The sequence below is a fragment of the Ictalurus furcatus genome, chromosome 14 (genome assembly GCF_023375685.1).
Source record: "Ictalurus furcatus strain D&B chromosome 14, Billie_1.0, whole genome shotgun sequence".
NCBI classification, from domain to species: Eukaryota; Metazoa; Chordata; class Actinopteri; order Siluriformes; family Ictaluridae; genus Ictalurus; species Ictalurus furcatus.
The window spans coordinates 16,073,494-16,098,493 of NC_071268.1; the positions used below are offsets into that span (position 1 = coordinate 16,073,494).

General features: G+C 40.5%; 1 protein-coding gene across 5 annotated transcripts in view; it reads right to left on the bottom strand.

Annotated features, from left to right (window-relative positions):
- Positions 1–25,000, bottom strand: part of LOC128617681 (genetic suppressor element 1) — a 56,677-nt gene that overhangs the window by 17,336 nt on the left and 14,341 nt on the right. For 2 of the 5 annotated variants that reach the window (XM_053640819.1, XM_053640814.1), the window contains exon 2: positions 3,387–3,584. In XM_053640819.1, the coding sequence (XP_053496794.1) occupies positions 3,387–3,584 (198 nt within the window). Of the gene's footprint in view, positions 1–3,386; positions 3,585–3,877; positions 4,076–5,924; positions 6,737–21,025; positions 21,951–25,000 lie in introns of those variants that run through there. The other 3 variants (XM_053640815.1, XM_053640816.1, XM_053640818.1) reach the window with 3 other exon arrangements.

Below are 25,000 nucleotides of genomic sequence, written 5' to 3' on the forward strand. Positions count from 1 at the left end.
ACTACACATAACTAGAAATTCTTCCCACACAGAAAAGCAGCCCCACCTCTGAAAGGGAAAATTATACAGATGTGAAACTTATTTAACAAATACAAAGACAATTTGTGCAGAAACAATTATTGATGCCCCACCACTTTCCATAAGACAACAATCATAAATAAGTTTTCCTTTTAGTTTTCCATGTTTTTCCAATACAAGAAAACATGTATTATTAAAAATAAATAAATAAATAAATAAAAATAAAAATAAAAGTCTTGTCTGTGGTAATGGTACACAGGGCTGGATGATATGATACGATTCAATATCGATATCATGATAAATTGTGTCAGAAAATGCTTTTCTGAGATATGGATATCATATAAAATATGAAGTAATTAATGAAGTAAGTAAGTAAGTAAGTAAGTAAGTAAGTACAAACTGACTGGAAGCAGCTGCTGTGATGTTAAAGTTGGTGCTAAATCTTTTAAACTTTTCTCTTTTTCAGTTTTAAAGGAGTCATATGATGATTTTAAAAGTTCACTATTTTGTTTATTAGGTGTAATAGAATAGGTTAACATGCTTTAATGTTCAAAAATCACATTATTTTTCACATCCTGTACATTATCGCAGTACCTCTATTCCCAGGCCGCCTGAAACGCTCCGATTGAGTTCCGGTTTCTCCAAAGCCCCTCCTGCTCTGATTGGCCAGCTGACCCACTGCATTGTGATTGGCTAAAAACCTCAAGTGTGTGTCGGAAATGTAAAGCCCCTTATCATTATGTTGATATTTCAAATTGTGACGTAGATGTTTGCGGAAGTAATATCTGGACTTGGATCAAGGTGTTTTAGGCAGGTCTGGAGCAGTGTTCTCTGGTAGACAGAATAAATCCCTTTGTGGGAGATTATGAGCTTTGTAACTTTGCAGATATACATGCACAAGCAGATACAATGGAAAACACTAAAGGAAAAGGAAAACATTAAAAAGCATGATTATGTCCCCTTTAAATATTTGTAGTGTATTTTTGTTTAGAAATAAAAAATATATATTTTTAAATATACAAAATAAAAATACATTTATTATAGATTTGTTTATTAATAATAAACAAATATATTTTTATAACAGCTTTTCAAATGGGACAATATTGTACTGCATGGAGTGAGAAAGCCGATACATACTGTTTCATACAAATGCCTTTGAGAATCATATGATATTTTTGTAATATCGCCCACCCCAATCGTATATACACACACACACACACACACACCACAGACACACCACAGACAGAGGGGATAGAAAAAAGATTTTAAAATGTTTAACTGTCATCTGCTAATCTCTATGCTTGGGTTGTCTCAATTGTAAATCACCTAAAGGTGATTTACAATGATCATAAACGTGCCAAATGAAATAAAGAAATGAAATAAACAGATATTAGATGTAAAACAGAAAAAAAAGAGAAAGCAGCCAGGCAGATCACTAACAGGCAGATAAGAGGAGATTCTGTCTTGAGAAGATTCATTAGCTGCCTCTTGAAAGATTGAGGTTTCTTTATTAATAAGCTCAATAAACTACAGTCACTCAGTGATAAGGAGCTAGTGCAGAGATGCTCAGACATGCCAGCGCCATAATCACCTCTTAACAGCCAACAGAATTCTCCCAGAAGTTTTATTCTCTCTCAAGCTTTTAATGAAGTGATTCCTCAAATGACCTACTCAGTTCATCCCTCTCCCTCCAGCAGCCCCCTCCTGACCCTGGCCTTTAATCTGCAGCTTGTGTCTGAAGGGTTTTTAAAAAAAATTCATTTACAGCAGAGTGGTAGTTTGATGACTCTAGGCAAATTCCACCCGAGCTCAACAGTGTGTCAATCTATCATTAGAAAACAAAGAGTGTATGTGTGTGTGTGTGTGTGTGTGTGTGTGTGTGTGTGTGTGTGTGTCTCTTGTCTTTGGCTTTGGGTAGAACACAATCACACAGACAGATGGGGACCTCAACAAAGTGCCAGCAAAACCCGTCAAATCCGCATGCAAATATTATTCAAATCTATTCCGTGTGATCTGACCACAGCAACAGACCTTGGAGTGCAGTGTAAAAGAGAGAGTGTGTGTGTGTGTGTGTGAATCCTGGACTGATTGTAACAACTGAGCTTTTTTCTGTGTAGTCACATTTAATTCTGTATATTACAAACTTACATTTGCTGAATATCTGATTTCCTCCTATGTGCAAAAATAATAATAGAATAATATTACTATAATGGCTCCACAGTTACTGATATTTTAATTCATTATTTATTTTTGATATCGCTAACAAGAAAACCCTAGCAGGCAGAAATGTTTGGATTTGCAAGCAACCAGCTGAGTGTACATATTCAGTCAGCAGTTTGCTTCCTGTCCACATTATACTGCACACACTAATAAACAGTCTACAACTGTGGGGGTGAGTTTTATATATATATATATATATATATATATATATATATATATATATATATATATATATATATATATATATATATATATATATATAAGTAATCGGCCTTTACGCTTTTATTACTGACATGAAGGCAAAATATCTAACTATTATGTACAAACAGGAATACAAAAAACTTAAAATATAAAAAAAGAAAATTAAGATTACCTACAGACTGAAAGAAAATATTACATGCCAACATACGGGACACTTTTATTAATGAATGACTAATTTTTACAAAAGCAAAAAGGGCATCCAATATTTTAGCACACCATAATGTCAAAAATCATAAGTGATATGGCCAAACTATAGATGCTGGTAAATCTAAAGATTTGTTCAAAAATACCTACACGACCACAATGAGGATATACATCTGCCTGAATTGCACAGGAGTGATAAACCTCTCAAAGGTCAGAGTTGGGGTGGCAATAGGGATGGCAATTTAATAGACCCAGGTCTTTAGATAGATAGATAGATAAATAAATAAATAAATAAATAAATAAAAAGTACCAAAAAGGAAGCAGCAAGGTGCACAGATCAGATCTCTCTGCACACAGACAAGACACGTGATATCTACTGAGCTTAAGGCTTTACGAGGCTCAGCTTAAATGTGGAATTGCACTGATAGTTTCAGAGAGACTAAAGTGCTGGAGAAGAAACAAGCACAAACATTCAAATAGCCCTCAACGGGCACTGCTGAGCTGCCACACAACACGAGCTGAGCAGACTGAATAGAAAAAAAAAGGGGAAGATGAGAGGCAGAGGGATGCATGATGGATAGATGAGAAAGGGATGTAAAAAAATGTTATAATGGTGTAAATGTCTGTAGATTTGTTGATGTATAAAGGTGCAAGTTAGAGTCAGGCCATGTGTATGGAGTGATGAAGAAAGGGGTGGAGAAAAGAACAAATACAAAAGAGGACAGTCGAGAGGACACACCCACCCCTGGGTTCCTCCGCCTGCTTGGCCAGTTTGCGGAGAGCAGCGGCAAATCCAGAGTGAGCGGACTGGGAAGCGGTGTTCCCATTGGCCAGAACCGTGCCGCTGATGGGGGAGGGGGTGAGAGGGCTGACGGTAGCCGTGGTGCGTGTTGCCGTGGAGATCATTCCTAACGATGGCGACTTTGGCTCATGGCTCATGCCTGAAGAAGAGAGAAGAGAGAGGGGGAGGGGTCAGAGAGAGATGGAGAGAGAGAGAGAGAGAGAGAGAGAGAGAGAGAGAGAGGGAGAGATTTAAATGTGATCATTTACATTCGAATTTGCATTCCAGTCACCATAAGCAAAAAAGCTTAACTAATCCTGAAATTTAAATGTATGTGTACCAAAGACAAGCGACACTGTCACACAGGGCCATGACCTCTTAACCTGTTTGCTTTCTCAATAACACACACGACAAATTAAAGGAAAAACTGTGCTGTGAGGACGTTTTCCTGACCTGGAGTGGGTCACTGTAAATTGATGGAAAGATCTGACTGATCACGCTTATCCTATGATGAAACCCTTCCATCCTGATGGCTGTGGTCTCTTCCAGGATGATGGGATGCCCACATTCACAGAGCACAAGGCCTCACTGAATGGTTTGATGAGTATGCAAATAATGTCAATCATATGCTATGGCCTCTGCAGTCACCAGATCTCAATGCAATTTAACACATATTGGAGAGACATGTTAAACATTGCTCCACATCATCATCATCATCATCATCATCATCATCATCAAAACACCAACTCAGGGAATATCTTTTGGAGGAATGGTGTTAATCACTCCAGTACAGTTCGCAAGACTTGTACAATCAATGTTAGCAGCACTGTAGCTGTTATGTTGGTTGTTCCTTTCATATCTTGCATGTACGTATCTTTACACAAGCTTTCCCCTCCACTACAAAACATCATAGTCATATTTATATTAGATTGTCTTTTGTTCTGTGATAAGAGCATTTCTGAGGAGAATGCTTAACACGACATCTCTCTGTCCTATAGCTAAGTAAACGCAGAGATAATAGACCACACTTTACCAGAAATAATCAGTCAGGAAGTGGATTAAACTACACCTCCTGAGGAAATCAATACCATACTACAGCAGCATCAATAAACCTACAGGGAATGCTTCATGAATATGGGAAGTGCATAGTGTCTCACAACATGCCCATGACAATATAATGGATAAGTGTGAACTTATACTTTTATCGGAAGTGACTTATAACTGAGGAAGTGTACGATCCAAATATTGAGCAGGTTATAGAGCTGACCGTGACAAAAATGACGCTAAACTGTCTACTAACTAAAAAGTGTCTACTATGTATATTTTATTTACTATTTATATATTTTTTAGATCGATCAATTTTCAGAGTTTTTAGCTTCTTAAGGATTTCAGTCTTGAATGAGTTTTCATAGAGAAACCTTCCATCATATCATTCTACACAGAACCAGGTTCCCAACCCTGGTTCTGGAGTTCCCCTGCACATATTTGCATTTTCCCCTATCCCAACACACCTAAAGTGGGGGTATTAGAGTAGTGAAAATACTAAAATATGCAGGATAGCGGGTACCCCAAGTCCTGGGTGGGAACATGTGCTTTATGGGTTCCTCTAGTTCAGGGTTGTCCAATCTTATCCGGACATAGTCGGTGTGTGTGCAGGTTTTCATTCCAATCAAGCAGAAGCCAAACCCAACTCTATTGAAAGCCAAGATGAACTGATTAAACAGGTGGAATCAGGTGTGGCTCCTGCTTGATTGGAATGAAAACCTACAACCACAGCGGCCCTTTGCTAAAAAGATTGGCATCCCTGCTTTAAATGGCATCTAAGGGCCTTAGATTTCTAAGACTGTTTGTCAGTACTTATATAACACTGACTGAATCCATAACTAATACCTGATTAGACATTAAAATATATTTACCCTTCTTTTCCATATATATGTCAGTTCATTTTTGTACACACTAAATCCAAAATCTCATTAAATACTTAATTTATTGTTCTTAAAATGTTCTTTAAATGTGGCACTGCTATTTTCCAGGCACTCACAGCATAAATCAATTTGATGTATTGTGTACGAGTTTGCCATATCTTCCACCCCATGCCAATAGTACTGACATTCATCATAAGCTCTACGACAGTCAACTCTGCTCCCTCCTGCTCTCATGTTGAACTGCAGGGAGCAATTATTAATGACACTAGCCACATTAGGGGCTCTAGTTAGCATAAGTATGTCCCCTGACTCCCCTAAAGAGAAAGTTCATTCCAGCTAGAATCTCCATCACGCATGTAAACACAGCACACACATGGATGTGCTGAAGCTCTGCTCAGATTCACTACACACACAGGCCATGCAGGTGGAAATGTAACATGTAAAATGAATAGTACTCATTCAAACACATGACGAGCAACATGTTCCTTATAGAAAGATACATCCACATATGCACACACTGAATGCTTAGTATTCAAGTGTGCCATTTATCTAATCCAAAAAGTATCCAGACTTACCTAATGGTTTACGCCAATACCTCCAGTCTCCTGGTCATCCACATATAACACCCAGCTCACTGCCCTGTATATTCTTTATTCTATTATTAAAAACAAACCACCACACTCAAGGCTGCTTACTTGAAATTCTCTCATATCCCAGCAGCACAGCACCTCATACTCGTTTACTCCCTGCAGCCAAACATACACACACTCCTTCTGTCTTTCCCTGTCTCTCAATCTAACAGCTGCTGTGAAGTCACATGGCCTGCCCTCTACTTCACTTCCTTCCCCCCCCTCACAGTCTAGTAACTGCTTGTACAGTGACAAGCCACACCCTCCCATCTCCTCTTAGTTACCATGTGCCACACCTTTATGTGGCACTCATCCTTATTACCACAGACAACGGCATCCTCTATCATTCCGCTCTATTATTACAGGCCACACACTTCTCACTGCCTCTACCATATTACCCTGGACCACACCCTCCTCTCTGTAACATCTCCTCCCCATCTCCATCTCAGGTCTTCTTTCCTGATCACTCCCCCTGCTACTTTAGACCACACCCTCCTCTTGAACACTAACCACTCCTCTTGTGTTTCGGGTCACTCCCTCTTCTCTGGCCCCTCCCCATGCACCGTGAGCACCTTTGCAGAAGTTCTATAATGAAAGATCACACCCTGAAGCCTCAAACAAGTTTCACTATACACAAGGAGAGAAAGAGGGAGAGAGAAACAAGCAGAAGAGTTGTGCAGAGTTGTTGTAGATGAATGATGTAAGCGATGAGCAACAGAAGGGGAAAAAAGCATTTTCAACCTTGCAATTATGCCACATCACATTTAGACAAGCTATTGCCTACACTAATCACCTTCTTTTTATTGCCTTTATTTATAAATATGAAGTCATACGGCCTTCCTACGAGTGTGTGCTCAGTCTGCTGTCTGACAGATTAGTCACCTTAGATTATAGACATGCAGAAAGAAGAACAGTATCTCATTCCAGGAGCTATAGAATCTGTTTTAGGACTTTAGGTACATGGATGTGTGTGTGAGTGCTTACAAAGACACAAACAGAGTTAAGCCGGATTTACACTATACAATTTTCAGTCCAATTTTGCACATCGTAAAATAATTTGTTCATTGTGAGTTGAGATCGGTGGTCTTAAAACGCATAATGTGACATGCTCACCGATTTAGTGTCATTGCAGCCAAAGACAACAGCCGATAAAGTTCTGGCAGAAAGTTTGAATTCAAATCTCAGAGTGTGACTGCTGCTCCAACGCTCATCCAAAGCATATCAACAGGAGAATGGCATAGAATGATGCAAAACTCACAGGACAGCTACATACACAATAGTTGCACTGGTGAAATGCAAACAAAACATGCTAAACGACAGAAAAAAAGCATCCTTTTTAACCTCAGGCTCACCTTGAAGAATGTTTCCGTTTATTAAACCCCATTTTCTGCATGAGCCTGGATCGCCATGATCGATTACATATAGAGAACATATAGAGTCATTTTCCTTAATTGCAGGTCTATCTTTGTAGGGATTTCATTGTATAATCTGACATGAACACGTTATCACAGAATCTGTTATAGAATTCAGTCAAGATTTTATTAGGATCATTTCAAACAGTGTGACGGGTAATAATCTTAAAAGGTCGCTGTAAATACACCGTTTAAAACTGGCTTAAGAAAGAGAGGAAGAAAGAGGAAATGAGCGCACGTGGGAAAAAAAACACAATGAAACACCCCAGGTTTAATAGATAGTTAGGAATGTTCAATAAACACCTCGTTCTGTCTTTCATACACCCACACTCATACTGAGGTGATGATGATGAGTGTTGGTGTCACACACAACTTTAATCTCTAATCTAGCAGCACTGCTGTCTGTGACCCGTTTAGATGCTATCTCTATGCTATGAACACAGGCAGAGCATTGCCAAGTAACACAATCACACACAAAAACAAACCGCAGAGATATAAAGATAATTCTGTTCATACAGTGGTGCTTTAAAGTTTCTGAACCCTTTAGAATTTTCTATATTTCTGCATAAATATAACCTAAAACATAAGATTTTCACACAAGTCCTAAAAGTAGATAAAGAAAACCCAATTAAAACAAAAATATTATACTTGGTCATTAATTTATTGCAGAAATGATTGAATATTACATATCTGTAGGTGGCAAAAGTATGTGAACCTTTGCTTTCAGTATCCGGTGTGTGTCCCTTGTGTAGCAAAAACTGCAACTAAACTTTTCCAGTAGCTGTTGATCCGTCCTGCACATCGGCCTGGAGAAACTGTAGCCTGTTCCTCAGTACAGAACAGCTTCAACTCTGGGATGTTGGTGGGTTTCTCACCTGAACTGCTTGCTTCAGGACTTTCCACAACATTTCTATTGGATTAAGGTCAGGACTTTGATTTGACCATTCCAAAACATGACCTTTGTTCTTCTTTAAACATTCTTTGGTAGAACAACTAGTGTACTTAGGTTCATTGTCTTGCTGCATGAACAACTTTCTCTTTAGAGTCAGTTCATGGACAGATATCCTGACATTTTCCAGTGGAATTCGCTGGTATATTTCAGAATTCATTGTTCCATCAATGATGGCAAGTCTTCCTGATCCAGATGAAGCAAAACAGGTCCAAACCATGAGACTACCACCACCATGTTTCACAGATGGGATGAGGTTCTTATGCTGGAAAGCAGTATTTTCCTTTCCCCAAACATAACATTCTATTTTGGTCTCATCCGTCCAAATAACATTTTTCCAATAGCCTTCTGGCTTGTCCATGTGATCTTTAGCAAACTGCAGACAGGCAGCAATGTTGTTTTTGGAGAGCAGTGGCTTTCTCCTTGCAACCCTGAAATGCACACCATTGTTGTTCTCCTGATGGTTGACTCATGGACATTAACATTAGCTAATATGAGAGAGAACTTTTGTTGTTAGAAGTTACCCTGGCTCCTTTGTTAGTTAGAAGTTAGTTAGAAGTTACCCTGGCTCCTTTGTTAGTTAGAAGTTAGTTAGAAGTTACCCTGGCTCCTGCTGGACTATTACACGTCTTGATCTTGGAGTGATCTTTGTTGGTCTCCACTCCTGGGGAGGGTAACAATGGTCTTGAATTTCCTCAATTTGTACACAATCTGTCTGACAGTGGATTGGTGGAATAAAACTCTTTAGAGATGGTTTTGTAACCTTTTCCAGCCTGATGAGCATCAACTCTTTTTCTGAAGTCCTCAAAAATCTCCTTTGTTCATGCCATGATACACTTCCACAAACATGTGTTGTGAAGATCAGACTTTGATAAGATCCCTGTGCTTTAAATACAACAGGGTGCTCACCAACACCTGATCCTCATCCCATTGACTGAAAACACCCGACTCTAATTTCACCTTCAAATTAAACTGATCATCCTAGAGGTTCACATACTTTTGCCACTCACAGATATGTAATTTTGGATAATTTTCCTCAATAAAAGTATAATATTTTTGTCTCATTTGTTTAATTAGGATCTCTTGGTCTACTTTTAGGACTTCTGTGAAAATCTGATGATGTTTTGAGTCATATTAATGCAGATCTATAGAAAATTTTTAAAGGGTTCGCAAACGTTCAAGCACCACTGTATACGGTATTGTCTGTGTATTTTTGCACAGTGGTTTTGGAATGAAATATTGACTCTTAACTAGTAACACTCACATGCTACACTTTAACAGTCAGGTAACATACCAATCTGTGAGCTTATTTCTGAGATATTTGCATCTATTAATGAGTGAATCATGGATTTTTATACAAAATCCTCCATGTCAGGAAACCATTCCTGCATTTTTTTGAGAACTAAAGTTTTTAGTTATTTTTTTTTTTTAAACTGTTGACTTTCTGCAGGCTTTATATGCACTTTTAAGGAACTGTTGTTTGAGGTTCACAAACGTTAAGGGCATGCTAGTATATTCTTCTCCTTAACACTTCCTCAATAGTTATCCCAATCTGTTCATCCGAAACTTTTCTTCATGATGGAAATTTAAAAATGTAAAACTTAAAATGGAGTTGTAGAAAAATAGCTGTAGTTCCTATAAGGCAGACGTACATACAAGATAAAAACAATTCTGCTTGAAAAGTATTCAGATTTTCATAATACTTATATAATTAATGTAAAAAGATCCCATGTTCTAGTTTTAGTTGCTTAGTCATGATTGTTAATCTCTTTGGGCTAAACTACTACTGAGCCACTTGGTGGTCCAAATAAAGGGTCTAAATAAACATATTGTGTATTCACGATTTTTAATGTAGGAATTAGATGTAAGAAGTTATCTAGTTTTGATGTAAAATGTTAAGTATTTCCAACAGGCATTCTCAAAATCATGTGTTTTTTTTATTTCTCACTACATAGGTTTAACAATGCCATTATGTTACACTCTATGTAATGAGCATATACAGTATAAGAAGTCAGATTGCTGAATTATAAGCAGAAATCTAGCTAAATATCATTAATCTATTCCTTCCTTCTTCTTCAGGATATGCTTCATCCTGGTCAGGGTTGCAGTGGATCCAGGGACACCAGTCCATCACAGGGCACCATGCACACACACATTCTCTCACACTGAACTAGGGGCAATTTAGCATAGCCAATCCACTTCCCAGCACATTTTATAGAAATTGGGAGGAAACTGGAGAACCCAGAGGATACCCACAATGACACAGGGAGAATATGGATCAAACCAGGCACCATGGAGCTATGGAGCAGCAACACTCCGTGCCTGGATTTGAATATCAGCAGCAAAACCATTACTAGGGGTGCATTTATGATATAAATTATGGCATTACTTTCTCATGATCATCCTTGATTAGTTTGCTCGGTTCATTACATAAGGTGTATGCATTCGAATGCTAATCTTTTAAGTACTTGACATTCAAATGCAATTCTGAAAGGACTCTGGCAGCAATCCATGTACACATTTCATTTTGTAACCTCATTATGACTGCTTTAAGCTTAGTGAAATGGAATACAGTTTCAAAACAAAAAAGTCACTGACTAATTTTTTGCAGTATTAAGTGACTCTTCATTTACCTGCCTCTTTGGTAGGTAACATAACGGTGCTGCACATCAAAGAAAAAGGTAAGAAGAAGGAAAAAGGAAATGCTTTAATGAAAAGGAGTGGCAATATGTTGGCAAGTGAAAATGCTGACTGGCTACTAAATTTGGTTATATAGTAGCAACAGTGAGTGGCTCAATAGTTTCTTCCTAGAGTCCCGTAGTTTCCTCTGACTCCCAAAGACCTGTTCATTAGAGAGCACAGGTCATGTAAATCCACCCTGCCCTACCCGACATGCCCAACTTATGGAAATTTAACAGCAGAGCAACGGGGGAAAATGGGATGATGGATGGTATGTCAGGTTGTTTTGTAGAGTGTACCAGCAGACACACACAGAAACATGCTTGCAGGAACACACAGGCACACACATCCCTAATGGCTCTACGACAGCAGTGATGCGTGGGTGACCACAGGGACCTGAGGTGCCCTTGGTGTTCATTAAGACCAGAGAATGCCTCAAACACACCTGCCCTCAGCTCATTAACTTCAGTGTGAGTGTGTGTGTGTGTGTACCTACTGTATGTGTGTGACTAAATAACAGCTGGAGAAGAAAAAAAAAAACAGTGTGGGTGAGAATGAGAACTGAACATGAGAGGGGAGAGATATCATGTCTATCAAAGAACATGTGAGTAGGAGAGAGAATACAAATAAATGTATATTCTGAATACTGTATATTCTAAAAACCGATACTTAGAAACATACCATGCTGACAGGTTTTGAGCTTTACAATGACTTGATGTAGGTTTACAGTAGCACAAGCCTGAGAGAAGAAAGGAATTAAGCTAAAGCAGATGAATAGAGAAAGCCTTCAATCTGAAGCTCCTTTCCTACAAGACTACTGTAAATCTCCATTCTGCTGCTCATGTCCACGAGCTTAAATGTATACAAAAGCATACTGTATATACAAAGACCAATGAAAACAGCATTGAGTAGGTCAGTAGTTTACATGGTGAGTTTCAGGAACTCATAACCTCCCTGCCTATATTGTTTTCTTTTTAAAGAAGCCACTATTGAACAACAATTCGAGGAGTTTTTTATGCTTTGCAGGAAAACTACTTGAATCTGCGAAGTCGCAACTGCACGAAATTGCTTTGCATGGTCTTTCACAGTGATCTTTGTGAGTAAATGAGAAGTTTTAGCTGTATTCATGTGAATCAAAGACGGCTTTGGCTGAATGCGTGTTGTGATGATGTCACAGGGCACTTTGTGATGACGTCACACACGTTTTGGCCTAAATCTGCAGAAACTCGGCGTTCATTTTGAAAAATTATTTCAAGCTCTGCCGAATAGTGCAGTGCTTCCTTGATTTTTGCGTTCATTTCTACGATCGCAAAACCGCTACCTCTTGAACGGACTGAAAATATGTTAGACGATGATGATTTATACCTATTACACAAAATAGGAGAAAACGGATGCATGCTTGGTGTGGAAATGTTACTTCAAATGGACATGTTTCTGTTCTGTATGACAGATGTGAGACAGACAACTAAAATGCTTCGGAAAAGCTTCGTCTTTAAATGCACGCATCTCCTCTGAGAAATGAAGTTTCTAAAGTATGCACATAACAAGCGCAGACATGTTCGGTAACAATAACTACAGCTCTTATTATTCTGTTGAAAAATAAATAACTGTAATTATTATTAGTGACATGGCAATCCTCGTATTTAATTAAAAGCCGAGGTCTTACTACACAGCCTCTGTGCACGCTGAGGGAACTGTAATGATTTTTCAGCCATGTGAGCACGCTGTGAGAACATGATTTAAAATCATTGACTGAGCACACTACCGTTAAACTAAACGCCTGAATTATGGCCTTTTGTGATCAGCTAATTGCCAAGGCCAACGCTTTGATTTTGCTTATTATGTGATTAGATGTAAAGCCCTACAAATGAGATGTGCATCAACAAACAGGGCAGCGATTAGGCTTTGTAGTGGAGAGAAACAGAAAGCGATACATTAAGCAAGGGGTGAAGCATGAGAGCTAGATGAAAGAGAGATGAGTATAGAGAACAGTATGAGTATAGGTTAGTAGAGCTAACCTCACCCCTCTCCACTGGAAGCATACAGAGAGCATGAGTGAACGCATCCCTTTAATCAAACCTACTCTTTCTTCTCGGCCTTTGTCTCCTCCTGTCCTCCACTCATCATCCCTCGCTTCGCTTTTGTGAAAGCAAAGGCTTCTAATGACTGATGTGCTGAAAGATTAGACGACACGGATGTGCCCTGTTTGTGTTCAACAGGTTTTCCTCTTTACTGTAATTATTACACGGTGATGTACGGTAGTGTTAAATAGCTGTTGTTTTTTGTTGCACTACTTTATTAGAAAGTGCAGGGCTGAGTCATTTGCTCAGTGCATGTGTGTGTCCTAGACCTGCTCTGTGTGTGCTTCCGTTAGGGAAATGTGTGGCTCTGGGCAGCTGTTGCACCACTGTAGCGACTCCCAAAGGCCTCTGGGAAAGGCGCAGTGTTGGGAACCACACCAGAACTCCAGACTCCCACATGGCCACCAGTCTACTCCAGGTCTCCTCCTGCTGCTGTTCTGGGAGTGAGGGAGCAACACACAGCCCCGGTCCTCTCTCTCTCTCTCTCTCTCTCTCTCTCTCTCTTTCTCACACACACACACACACACACACACACACACACACACACACCCTATCTGAACGTAATACAGTGCACATTTCCTTCATGTGCTTATCACCTCAGTGCCATCTGGACCATGCATCAAGAACAGTGGCCTGTCGCTTCTCTCTGTCACACACACTCACACGCTGTTTTTTTCTTCAATGAAGAGATTAAGAATGTTCTTTACTAATAAAAAGCAACTAATGGCACTGATGTCATTGAAAACTAATAGCTAGTAATGTGATGCATGACAGAAGTCTTCATTTCCAGCAGAAGAGCACAACCAACGGCCACATGAAAAGAACGGATCTCAGACTATACAGCGTCATTATCTATATTTATGTGATTAGCCTGTTATTTATCTTCTTTCACTGGCTTCAGGAAACCTTCTGCTCTAGAACTCTAATACATGGCTACTGTGTGTCTATCATGAGGAACTCTAACTCCTACTGTGTGTCTATCATGAGGAACTCTAACTCCTACTGTGTGTCTATTAGGGATGTCACAATACCAAAAATCTAGCAGTTGGTACCGATACCACCAAAAGTACACGATACTCGATACCAAAGTCGATACCATGGTGTGGTATAAAAATTAAATTAAAAAAATTAAATTAAAAACTATCCTGGAGGACATCCTCCTCTGGCTGATACTGGCAAAGAGAGAGAGAGAGAGAGAGAGAGGGAGGGAGAGAGAGTATTTTAGTTATCAAACACTGTCTGACAATGAGTGGAGGTGCACTCCTAAACACACACACACAGATGCACGCACACACACCCCTTATACTCTGAATGCAAGAATTAGTTTAAATTCACTGATATGGTGGCAGGACAGAAACATTTATTAAAAGCATGAACATGTGAATAATTATTAGTGACATTAGGCTACATTTAGCTGACAGGACACGGACTGAATGGCGATGCATGGTGGCACATTAGGAGGTAGTTTATAACATTGCAATGTGTTACCGTCGTTAACAAATAACAGGCTATCGCTAACATTACGTGGAGCATAACGTTAGCTGGTTTCACGGCTACAATGCCAGCTGCCTCAAACAAACATAATATAGGACAGTCTTTCAGGTGCTTCGCCAAATTTTCTCGCTTTGTTTGAAATGAACGATAGTATCGGTTGCACACCGGAAACCGATACTAGCGTTCCTCTCTTTTCCTCTCAACGAGTCGGGGCGGAGCTAAACTTGTTAAGCTAAGCTAATCTTCTGTAGTTTTTCCAGTGTGCTTGTAGGCGTTCTTCTTCTTCTTCTTCACCACTTGTGGACCGACTAAAACACTTGCACATATTTGCTGCCCCCATCAGGTCCGGTTGAATTGCAACCTCGGTACCTCCATTAGAATCCGTTCCAACGATAGTGCAGAAAAACAAATACCGTCACGTTTTAAGAATGTTGGTACTGACTTGGTACCGAAGTATCGGTTCTCCTGACATCCCTAGTGTCTATCATGAGGAACTCTAACTCCTCCTGTGTGTCTATCATGAGGAACTCTAACTCCTACTGTGTGTCTATCATGAGGAAACTCACATTTACAGTTAATATTGTTTATAGTTTGATTCATAACATCTTCTATAACATCATCAATCTTCTAATACGGATGAAAGCAGTTGAATGTGTATCCCGTGTAAACCGGTGATTAAACCATGACACAAACCTTGATTTACAGTTAGTGCAGAGCAAAATGTTATTTTCTGGCTTTTCCTCTGCCAGAGCTGCAGCTGGACATATCAAATACTCTAAATATTCAAACAGCACTTACATCTCTCCACCACTGGCAACTCCATACTCCAACGCCATGACTTTATACAGCAGATGAAGTGAAATATAAAGAATGACCACACTTAAGACAAACAGTACATTTCATTCATGTCTCAGTTCTATTATTTAACACATCTATTCATTACAGCGGCAAACGACGACGTACACGATCAACATAATCAACTGTTTCAGTAGCTTTAATACTTCCTGCTGTTTAGTAATTAATCAGAACATCTTCCCCTTCATCTGTCTCTCTCCCTCTCTCTATCCCCTCCCTCTCTCCTTCTCTCTATCCCCTCCCTCTCTCCTTCTCTCTATCCCCTCCCTCTCTCCTTCTCTCCTTCTCTCTATCCCCTCCCTTTCTCCCTCTCTCTATCCCCTCCCTCTCTCCTTCTCTCTATCCCCTCCCTCTCTCCTTCTCTCTATCCCCTCCCTCTCTCCTTCTCTCCTTCTCTCTATCCCCTCCCTCTCTCCTTCTCTCCTTCTCTCTATCCCCTCCCTCTCTCCTTCTCTCCATCCCCTCCCTCTCTCCTTCTCTCCTTCTCTCTATCCCCTCCCTCTCTCCATCTCTCTATCCCCTCCCTCTCTCCTTCTCTCCTTCTCTCTATCCCCTCCTTCTCTCCTTCTCTCCTTCTCTCTATCCCCTCCTTCTCTCCTTCTCTCTATCCCCTCCCTCTCTCCTTCTCTCTATCCCCTCCCTCTCTCCTTCTCTCTATCCCCTCCCTCTCTCCCTCTCTCCTTCTCTCTATCCCCTCCCTCTCTCCTTCTCTCTATCCCCTCCCTCTCTCCCTCTCTCCTTCTCTCTATCCCCTCCCTCTCTCCTTCTCTCCTTCTCTCTCTCCCCTCCCTCTCTCCTTCTCTCTCTCTCTCCTCTTCTCTCTCCTTCTCTCTCTCTCTCCTCTTCTCTCTATCTCCCTCCCTCTCTGTATCTCTCCTTCTCTCTCTCGCTCTCCCCTTCTCTCCCTCTGTATCCCTCTCCTTTTCTCTCTCTATCCCCTCCCTCTCTCTTTCTGTATCTCTCCCCCCTTCTCTCCCTCCCTCCCGCTCTGTATCTCTCTCCTTTTCTCCCTCTCTGTATCTCTCCTTCTCTCTCTCGCTCCCCCCTTCTCTCCCTCTGTATCTCTCTCCTTTTCTCTCTCTCCCTATCTATCCCCTCCCTCTCTCTTTTTGTATCTCTCCCCTTCTCTCCCTCCCTCTCTCCTCTCTCTTTCTGTATATCTCCCCCCTTCTCTTCCTCCCTCCCTCTCTTATCTATCACCTCCTTCTCTCTTTCTGTATCTCTCCATTTATCTCTATCCCTCCCTCTCTGTATCTCTCTCCTTTTCTCCCTCCCCCTTCTCTCCCTATCTATCTATCCCCCCTCTTTCTATCCCCTCCCTCTCTCCTCTCTCTTTCTGTATATCTCCCCCTTCTCTCCCTCCCTCTCTCCTCTCTCTTTCTGTATATCTCCCCCCTTCTCTTCCTCCCTCTTTCTGTATATCTCCCCCCTTCTCTTCCTCCCTCCCTCTCTTATCTATCACCTCCTTCTCTCTTTCTGTATCTATCCATTTATCTCTATCCCTCCCTCTCTGTATCTCTCTCCTTTTCTCCCTCCCCCCTTCTCTCCCTATCTATCTATCCCCCTCTATCTATCCCCTCCCTCTCTCCTCTCTCTTTCTGTATATCTCCCCCCTTCTCTTCCTCCCTCCCTCTCTTATCTATCTATCACCTCCCTCTCTCCTCTCTCTTTCTGTATCTCTCCATTTATCTCGATCCCTCCCTCTCTGTATCTCTCTCCTTTTCTCCCTCCCCCTTCTCTCCCTATCTATCTATCCCCCCTCTATCTATCCCCTCCCTCTCTCCTCTCTCTTTCTGTATATCTCCCCCCTTCTCTTCCTCCCTCTTTCTGTATATCTCCCCCCTTCTCTTCCTCCCTCCCTCTCTTATCTATCTATCACCTCCCTCTCTCCTCTCTCTTTCTGTATCTCTCCATTTATCTCGATCCCTCCCTCTCTGTATCTCTCTCCTTTTCTCCCTCCCCCCTTCTCTCCCTATCTATCTATCCCCTCCCTCTCTTTCTGTATCTCTCCTTCTCTCTCCCCTTCTCTCCCTCTGTATCTCTCCTTCTCTCCCTCCCTATCTATCTATATCTATTATCTCTCTGCATCTTTCTCCTTTTCTCTCTCCCTCCCTCTCTCTTTCTGTATCTCTCCATTTCTCTCTCTCCCTCCCTCTCTGTATCTCTCTCCTTTTCTCCTTCTGTCTCTCTATCTCTCCTTCTCTCTCTCTCTCTCTCTATTCCTCCTCCACTCTGTCATTCTTTCCCTCTGTTTCAGGCAGTAATTGCAGGCTAATAGTAGTGTGTGTGTGTGTGTGTGTGTGTGTGTGTTGCCCAGTGGGAGGCGAGGCAGGGCAGAGGGAGGAGATGGGAAACAGGGCAGTTTATAGAGTAATGACAGCCCGGGAGGTGAGCTCTCTCGCTTAGGCTCTCCCTGTGTGTGTGTGTGCTGTCTGTCTGACCAGCTTGTATAAAAGTCATCGAAATAAGAGCACTTTCATGCCTTCCAAGAGCTTTGCATTAATAAAGCAGCTTCATCCCATGAGACAAACAGGTCCAGTAAAATTTCCTGTCTGTGCGTGTGTGTGTGTGTGTGTGTAACAGTTTGACAGTACAAACTCTAAACATGTCATGAGTTCCAGCCCTTAATAAACAAGCAGAGATGTGCTGACAGAGAGAGACAGGGAGGTGTGTGTGTGTGTGTGTGTGAGAGAGAATGGGGGGGTGATATGTTGTTCATCTCCACCCCTTCCTCTTGCACTATCAGCAAAGGGCAATTGGTTTTTTGTTTAGGGACTGATTAGCACTGGCTCAGCCGCATAAATACATTGAGCTCACACACTCATCTCTTGTTTCTTTTGCAGTTAAACCAGTGCAGGAGTAGTCTGTTTTACACCATCTCTCTCTCTCTCTCACTCACTCACGCACACACGCGCACACACACCCACACACACAAGCTCAGACAGCAAAATTGTGGTTTGTTAGCAAACAAAGGTGTGTCTGTGTGTATGTGTGTTTGGTCATGGGGGTGGGTTGTGTAAGTGCATATAACAGCTGACCGGCAGAGACGAGCGTAGCAGCAGTAACCCGAGCTAATCCTAATACAATATGGCTTTGCACACTTACAACTACACACACACACACACACACATACACATTTCACTACGCACTGACCCAGACCCTCAGTAGCAAAACAAGTCGTTATTATTAACTGCACTCTGTAAATAAATTGCCTGGCAGAGCTCGAGTAAAAGCTTTATATACACTCCAGGCAAATATCTCAAGCATCACCATAGTATCACTGTGCAACACTGTACATATGCAGTGTTCACACGCTGACACATTCTACTGAGTTCTGATGCATCAAAAACATCAGCATGACACGTTTGTATGTGATATTCAGCGCAGAGGCACGTTTGTGTCTTCGCCGCCTCACTGGCCCTCGGTTATTTAACCCATTCCCAGTTCGACAGATTGGAACGGGCAGCTGAGTGACTGTGAAAGAACTCGCGAGTGAATGGGAGTGTGTCTAATGGAGTCAGATGTTCAGTGGAGAGTTCCTGTGACACTTGCCCCACGCACAAAGCACGGAAAACAGCGATAGTGCTGCTTTTGTGTGAAACAGGCCAGACCACATTAGGAACGGATGGGTCATTCTGCTCGAGGGTGCACTAAGCCAGACATCTACAAAACACACAAACACACACACACACACACACACAAGCTCATCTCAACCTGTTCATCACACATGTGTGCAGAGATGTACATATTACTGCCCGTGATAGGTGACAAGAGGGTGAAATACTGAAACCACCATTCCGGTGACATGTAACAGGAAGTGATGATTTTTGAAAGAGCAGGAAGATACATGACAGAAATTTGAGTATTACAGAGAACAGTATCAGATTTTCTTAACATAATCCATTTAAAAAAAAAAGTTAAACACCAAAGTCTGACCATCGAAGTCCATAAAACACTGTGATCTCTTTGCAAGATTCCAAGTACAACCTTACTTGCCTAACTGTGTTTTGTCAAATAAATAGTGTAATCTAGCAAGCTAATGTAGCAGAGCAGTGCGAGACTTATACGGCTAACTACAAGCTACATACACAACGCAATGTCAGGTCATTTTAAAGCAATGAACTGTTTTGAAACAACAATTAAATTGCATGTAGTGGCAGAAAACTGCACAATTCAGCTTTTTGTTATAGGTTTTGTTTTTGTTTATAACACTGAGCAGTGTGTAAGGGCCTGTATGGCAGTCAAGTGACTTCATATCATGCTGTACATTCTGACATCATCAGCTATCTCACGAAGCCTCTAGATACACATCTAGGTATATAGGGTCTATAAGTACTCAGCACTATAATTAATCTTTCATCCCACTCAAGGAAACTGTGCTTAAAGCATAATTCTTCTCACTCATCATGACAGATAATTGAGCCTTAAGGTACAACAGTGAGACTCTAACCATCCTGTCATAACACTGATCCTGTATTTCCAGTCTCGGACCATTTCTACTACAGCCTTCCCAGTTTACGGTGTAGAGACGATACTGATGCCAAACAAAACTTCCTCATATGGCCGAGTGAGGTTTCCGTCAGAGCAAGAGAAGCCGAGCACAAGATCGTTACTCATTCTTCTGCAATGTCTCGAATCTGCAATCGAACCGATCGAGTGGTGTGAGGTCAACTCTAGCCTTACAGTGACGTGATGGCATCTGGTCCAGGCATTCGGTATACAGTGACATTACTTCAAAATCTAGCTGTCTGACCATGATCTCGAAACCAACAGGGAAGAAAGTCGACACTTGGCAAAACAACCCTTCAGTGACAAGTTCTTTTCATTTCCCATATGGCTCATCAGGATGATGCAGAACAACATCAGCGGTTTGGTGGAAATACTGCAGACATGACAAAAATACCCAAAACAAGTCATCACCACATGTAACTGCACCACACACACACACACACACACACACACACACACACACACACACACAGCTGGTAAGGGACTCCTGTGTTTATACTGTTCTGAGTGTTTCCCTTCTCTTTATTGTGATTCAACATATAAATTCAGATGTTTTTGAAGAGGGGAAAAAAACAGCCTCCTGTATTCATTGTGTACTTCATCCTCTATATAAACTGCTCCATTTATTCTGGTGAACATTTCAGGGATATTTACAGCAGCAGAGCAGCACAACAATAAACAAATGAGTCAGGCACTAATATCAGTAAATATTCTTATTTTAATTCCTGTTAAATTAATAGTTTAGAGCAGGGATTCCTCGACTAGCCTGGACGTAGTGCAGAAGTGTGTAACACACACGCACGCACACACACGCACGCACGCACACACACACACACACGCACGCACACACACGCACGCACGCACACACACGCACGCACGCACACACACACACACACACACACGCACACACCTCTTATCAATGAAAGGAAAGCAGCGCAACTGGTCAAGTTAGCGACTGTAAACAAAAACAAATACAGAAGAGGGGGAAACCCGCGTGTCAAGCTACTAACGGAAACGGGGTTCCGGAAACCAAATGCTAAATAAAATGCTAGCAGCGTGAAAACTCACCTTTAATCAGAGAGAAGCCACGGTTTAGTGTTACTCCATGTGAAGCGCTACGCGAGTGAAGCTGCTCTGCGGCGCGGAAGCTCAGAGCACAAGCTACCGCTACGCGCGGCAGGGGCGGGGCTTAGAAGCACACTTGTGTGGGGTCTGTCCTTAGCACCTGCTCTGGTGACACGCCCCCGAAAAACGCACGCGCTCCGTACGAGCCCTCACTCGCTATCATAACAGGCTAATATCTGTCCTCAGAGCTTCACCTTACTTCAGTGAAGAAAACAAAACCCTCTCATTTACTGGCGACTGAGAGTTATGTTTTAATTCTGAACCCGTTCAGTTTTGAACCCACTCAATCAATTCAACTGACCAGTAAAACAGACCAACAATTATTTACTCTGATAATGATAGGTTGCAATTTGCACCAGTGTAATAAAAAACTATAGAATAAGATTATGGGTCCCTGGTTGGTTGAGGCATTTAGCAATATAAATTCCAAGAAACCCTTCGTTTACTGGTGCTTTAGAGTTTTTAATTCCTAAACCCATTCAGTTTAAATGACCAGTAAACAGACTAATAACTACTAAAAGCTTAACAATTATCCTAACATTTCATAATAACTCTTCAGATGCTGCAACCCTCCTGGTTCTTCCAGTCTAAACTGTCATAATGTTTGCACAGACCACACTTTATTATTTTATCAAATCTGCACTCATAATTCCGATAGTTATAATTTATAGTCATTAATGTCAAACATCTCCTTCAATCACTACTTCTACTACCAGCTTCAGTCCGTCTGTGCTATTACAACATTTGCACACACTTTTCTGCTTTATTTTGTGCTCACTAACTCAGTATTAATGCACATTTCCTGCATGTGCTGACTTGCACTGCACTTTATTGTTTCGTGTATTGTTTATTGTTGAGCTGCACTGAATTTAATTACTACCAATACCCTTGTGGAGCAATAAAAGAATAAAAACAAAAATAAAATAATAAATATAATAACACTGATAATGGTGGGCTTTAATTTCCACCACTTTAACATTTTTTTTAATCACAGACCTTTTTTATTATAATATTTTATAATACAATAATAAATATAATAACATTGATAATGGTGTGTTTTAATTTCCACCACTTTAACAATTTTTTTAAAATCACAGACCTACCGGCTATGCTTCAGGAATCCCTCTTTAAGAACTACTGATCTACACTTTCTGCCAAGGGTCCTCAAATGTTGTGCATAGTTAAATGCGAGTTTAATCTAATTATTCAATTATGAAACACATTAGACAAATATGCATCAATTTATTGGAGTCATTGGACTTTTTGTTCCTGAGTCTTCCACTGATAGAGCCCTAACCACTGAAAACGTTCTGTATCATATCAACATTTTATATCATACATCATATATCATATATCATCATATCTTAAAAAGCATTTTACTCATTTTATTCATATTTCAGTTACATTCAAGTTGATATTATTTCAGTTTGTTTTTAAGTCGTTCAGCTTTAGATTAAAAAAAACAAAACAAAAAAACAATTGGCATATCTACACAGTAACTACATATTCTTTTGACTATTTCAGTAGTAGCTCATAGTGATCTTCACATCATCCATCCATTTTCCATACCACTTATCCTACACAGGGTCACGGGAAGCCTGGAGCTTATCCCAGGGAACTTGCAGCATAAAACGGGGTTCACCCTGGACAGAGTGCCACCCATTTGCAAGACACAATCCGGTACACATTCACACACCAATTCACACAATATGGACAATTTGGACATGCTAATCAGCCTACAACGCATGTCTTTGGACTGGGGGAGGAAACCGGGGTTACCGGAGGAAACCCCTGAATCATGGGGAGAACATGCAAACTCTGTCCAAACAGGTGGGAGGCACCTGACACACCTCCATCCCCACAAGTGCTAACATGCTAACTACTAAGCCACCGTGTCCCCCTCCAGCATCATTGTGTTGTTTTTAAAATAATAATAATCATAAAAAAGAATAATAATAATAAAATAAAATCATGGACTGGCTGTATGTCACAGATCTGTGTGGCTCCCTGGACCCCACTGGGAGAACTACTGTTATGAGTCTTTTGGTTTCACATAAAAGTTTCACATCACTTTCATGATATCTGTCTAAATCACTAATGCACTTATTTGACTGCTTTTAATCTGTATGGGCTTGAATTAACAACATGGTCAGCCTACATAATACAACTAAATCCACTGAAGAGTTGAGAGCCCTCACAACTCCAAGCACTTTAGTGCTTATACCAAATCCACCAACCACAGAGCAGAACTCTGATCACAAGAACATTAATATACTTGCATGATTGTCTAATTATAAACCCAGATTCCAGAGTGTCATGGCTCCTTTCCGCTTTTCTGGTCTAAGGTAGACATTACAACACTTTAATGAAGTATGCACTCAATAGACTGCCACTTACTTGGTGCAGTATTATTATTTTTTTTTTTTCAATTTTTTTTGTATATTCAACGAGAGGGATTTGGACACTATTATTGAAATATTGAGTGTGTGAGAGAGTGTGGCAGAGAGGAGAGCGAGAGAGATCAAGAGGAAACAGATTCACAAGAACTCTATGTAATAATGAAGAGAAATACATCAAACAAATGCTAGATAAAACAGGATGTTTTAATAGCTGAGAGCTGTTCAGCTTAAATGTCTTCCAAAGGCGAATCGAACAGGAAGTTTAAGCACTAACATGCAAACCACATCATCCATTACTACAGAATGATAAGCCCACCAGCAAACAGCAGCAGTTCTCCTCCCCATGGGGAAAAGAGAAAGAGTCTTTCATGTGTTAGAGTCACTTCAGTCTCACATGATTGCCCAGGAACCAAAACTAAGCTAAACATATTTGGTGTATTGTCATGTCTGTGCATTAAATTAGCAGTGATCTAATTAAGTGCGAAGTATGCACATTAATTTGAGAAGGATCAAATGTTACTGTGGGCTGTTGGATACATTGGTATAGCACAATCTCATATACAGCTTGTGTTTTAGGAACATGCACCAGCAACTAACACATGTAATTAATCAAATGGAGAAGAAAAGTCTATTCAAAGAGCCTTAGATGAGAATCTTTATTCTCCCTGAATGTAAAATGTACATAAAATATGCATTGTGCCAGTTTGGTGCTAATTTCACCTGTCTTACTAACAGAGATATCATCATCGGCTATCAAAAATAGCTTCCTGCTTATATTCTGCAACATATGGTTAGATCCATGCCGAATTATTCAGTTGCTAATGAATTTTGAAGCAAAATTAAGATTTAGATGTGGAAATTAGGCTTTAAATTTTTAAATGCATACCCCTGAACTTATTCTCTCTCTCTCTCTCTCTCTCTCTCTCTCTCTCTCTCTCTCTCTCATCTTTTTCATTTAGGCCATCTCTCACAACTTTCTACATGCACATTGATAATACAATCCTTATCCAGCTTTTGTTATCAGATTATGCAAGTCGTCACATGAACATGCTACAATATCCATTATCAGGTTAAAGCCAGATTATGAGAATTCAAGAAATTGAAAGCATAATTGGATTATTCATCAGATGTATATTGTTAATCGGACCTCTTACATTTTCCACATTTACTCATGTGCACAAACCATAACGAGATAGAAAAGAAATGCCTCAGGAATAATACAAACTACAGAATAAGAACAAAGCTCCAGCAAGTAACAAGTAAAGTTTAAATTTAATTATACTACCAAATGATCAAGTTATTTAGACCCTTGAGTGAGTGTACGTTTGTTGGGTTATTGCCAAGATTTGATCCTTCGCAGGAGATTATTTTGTACACGTAAACGTAAACAGTGACAACAAATGTTATCGTGGAATCACAGGCAGGAAACAAGCAGCTTTTATAACACACACATACACTTCACCATCCAAAACAGATGAGTGAAAGAATGGAAAAAAATGACTGTGCTCCCACCTGCACG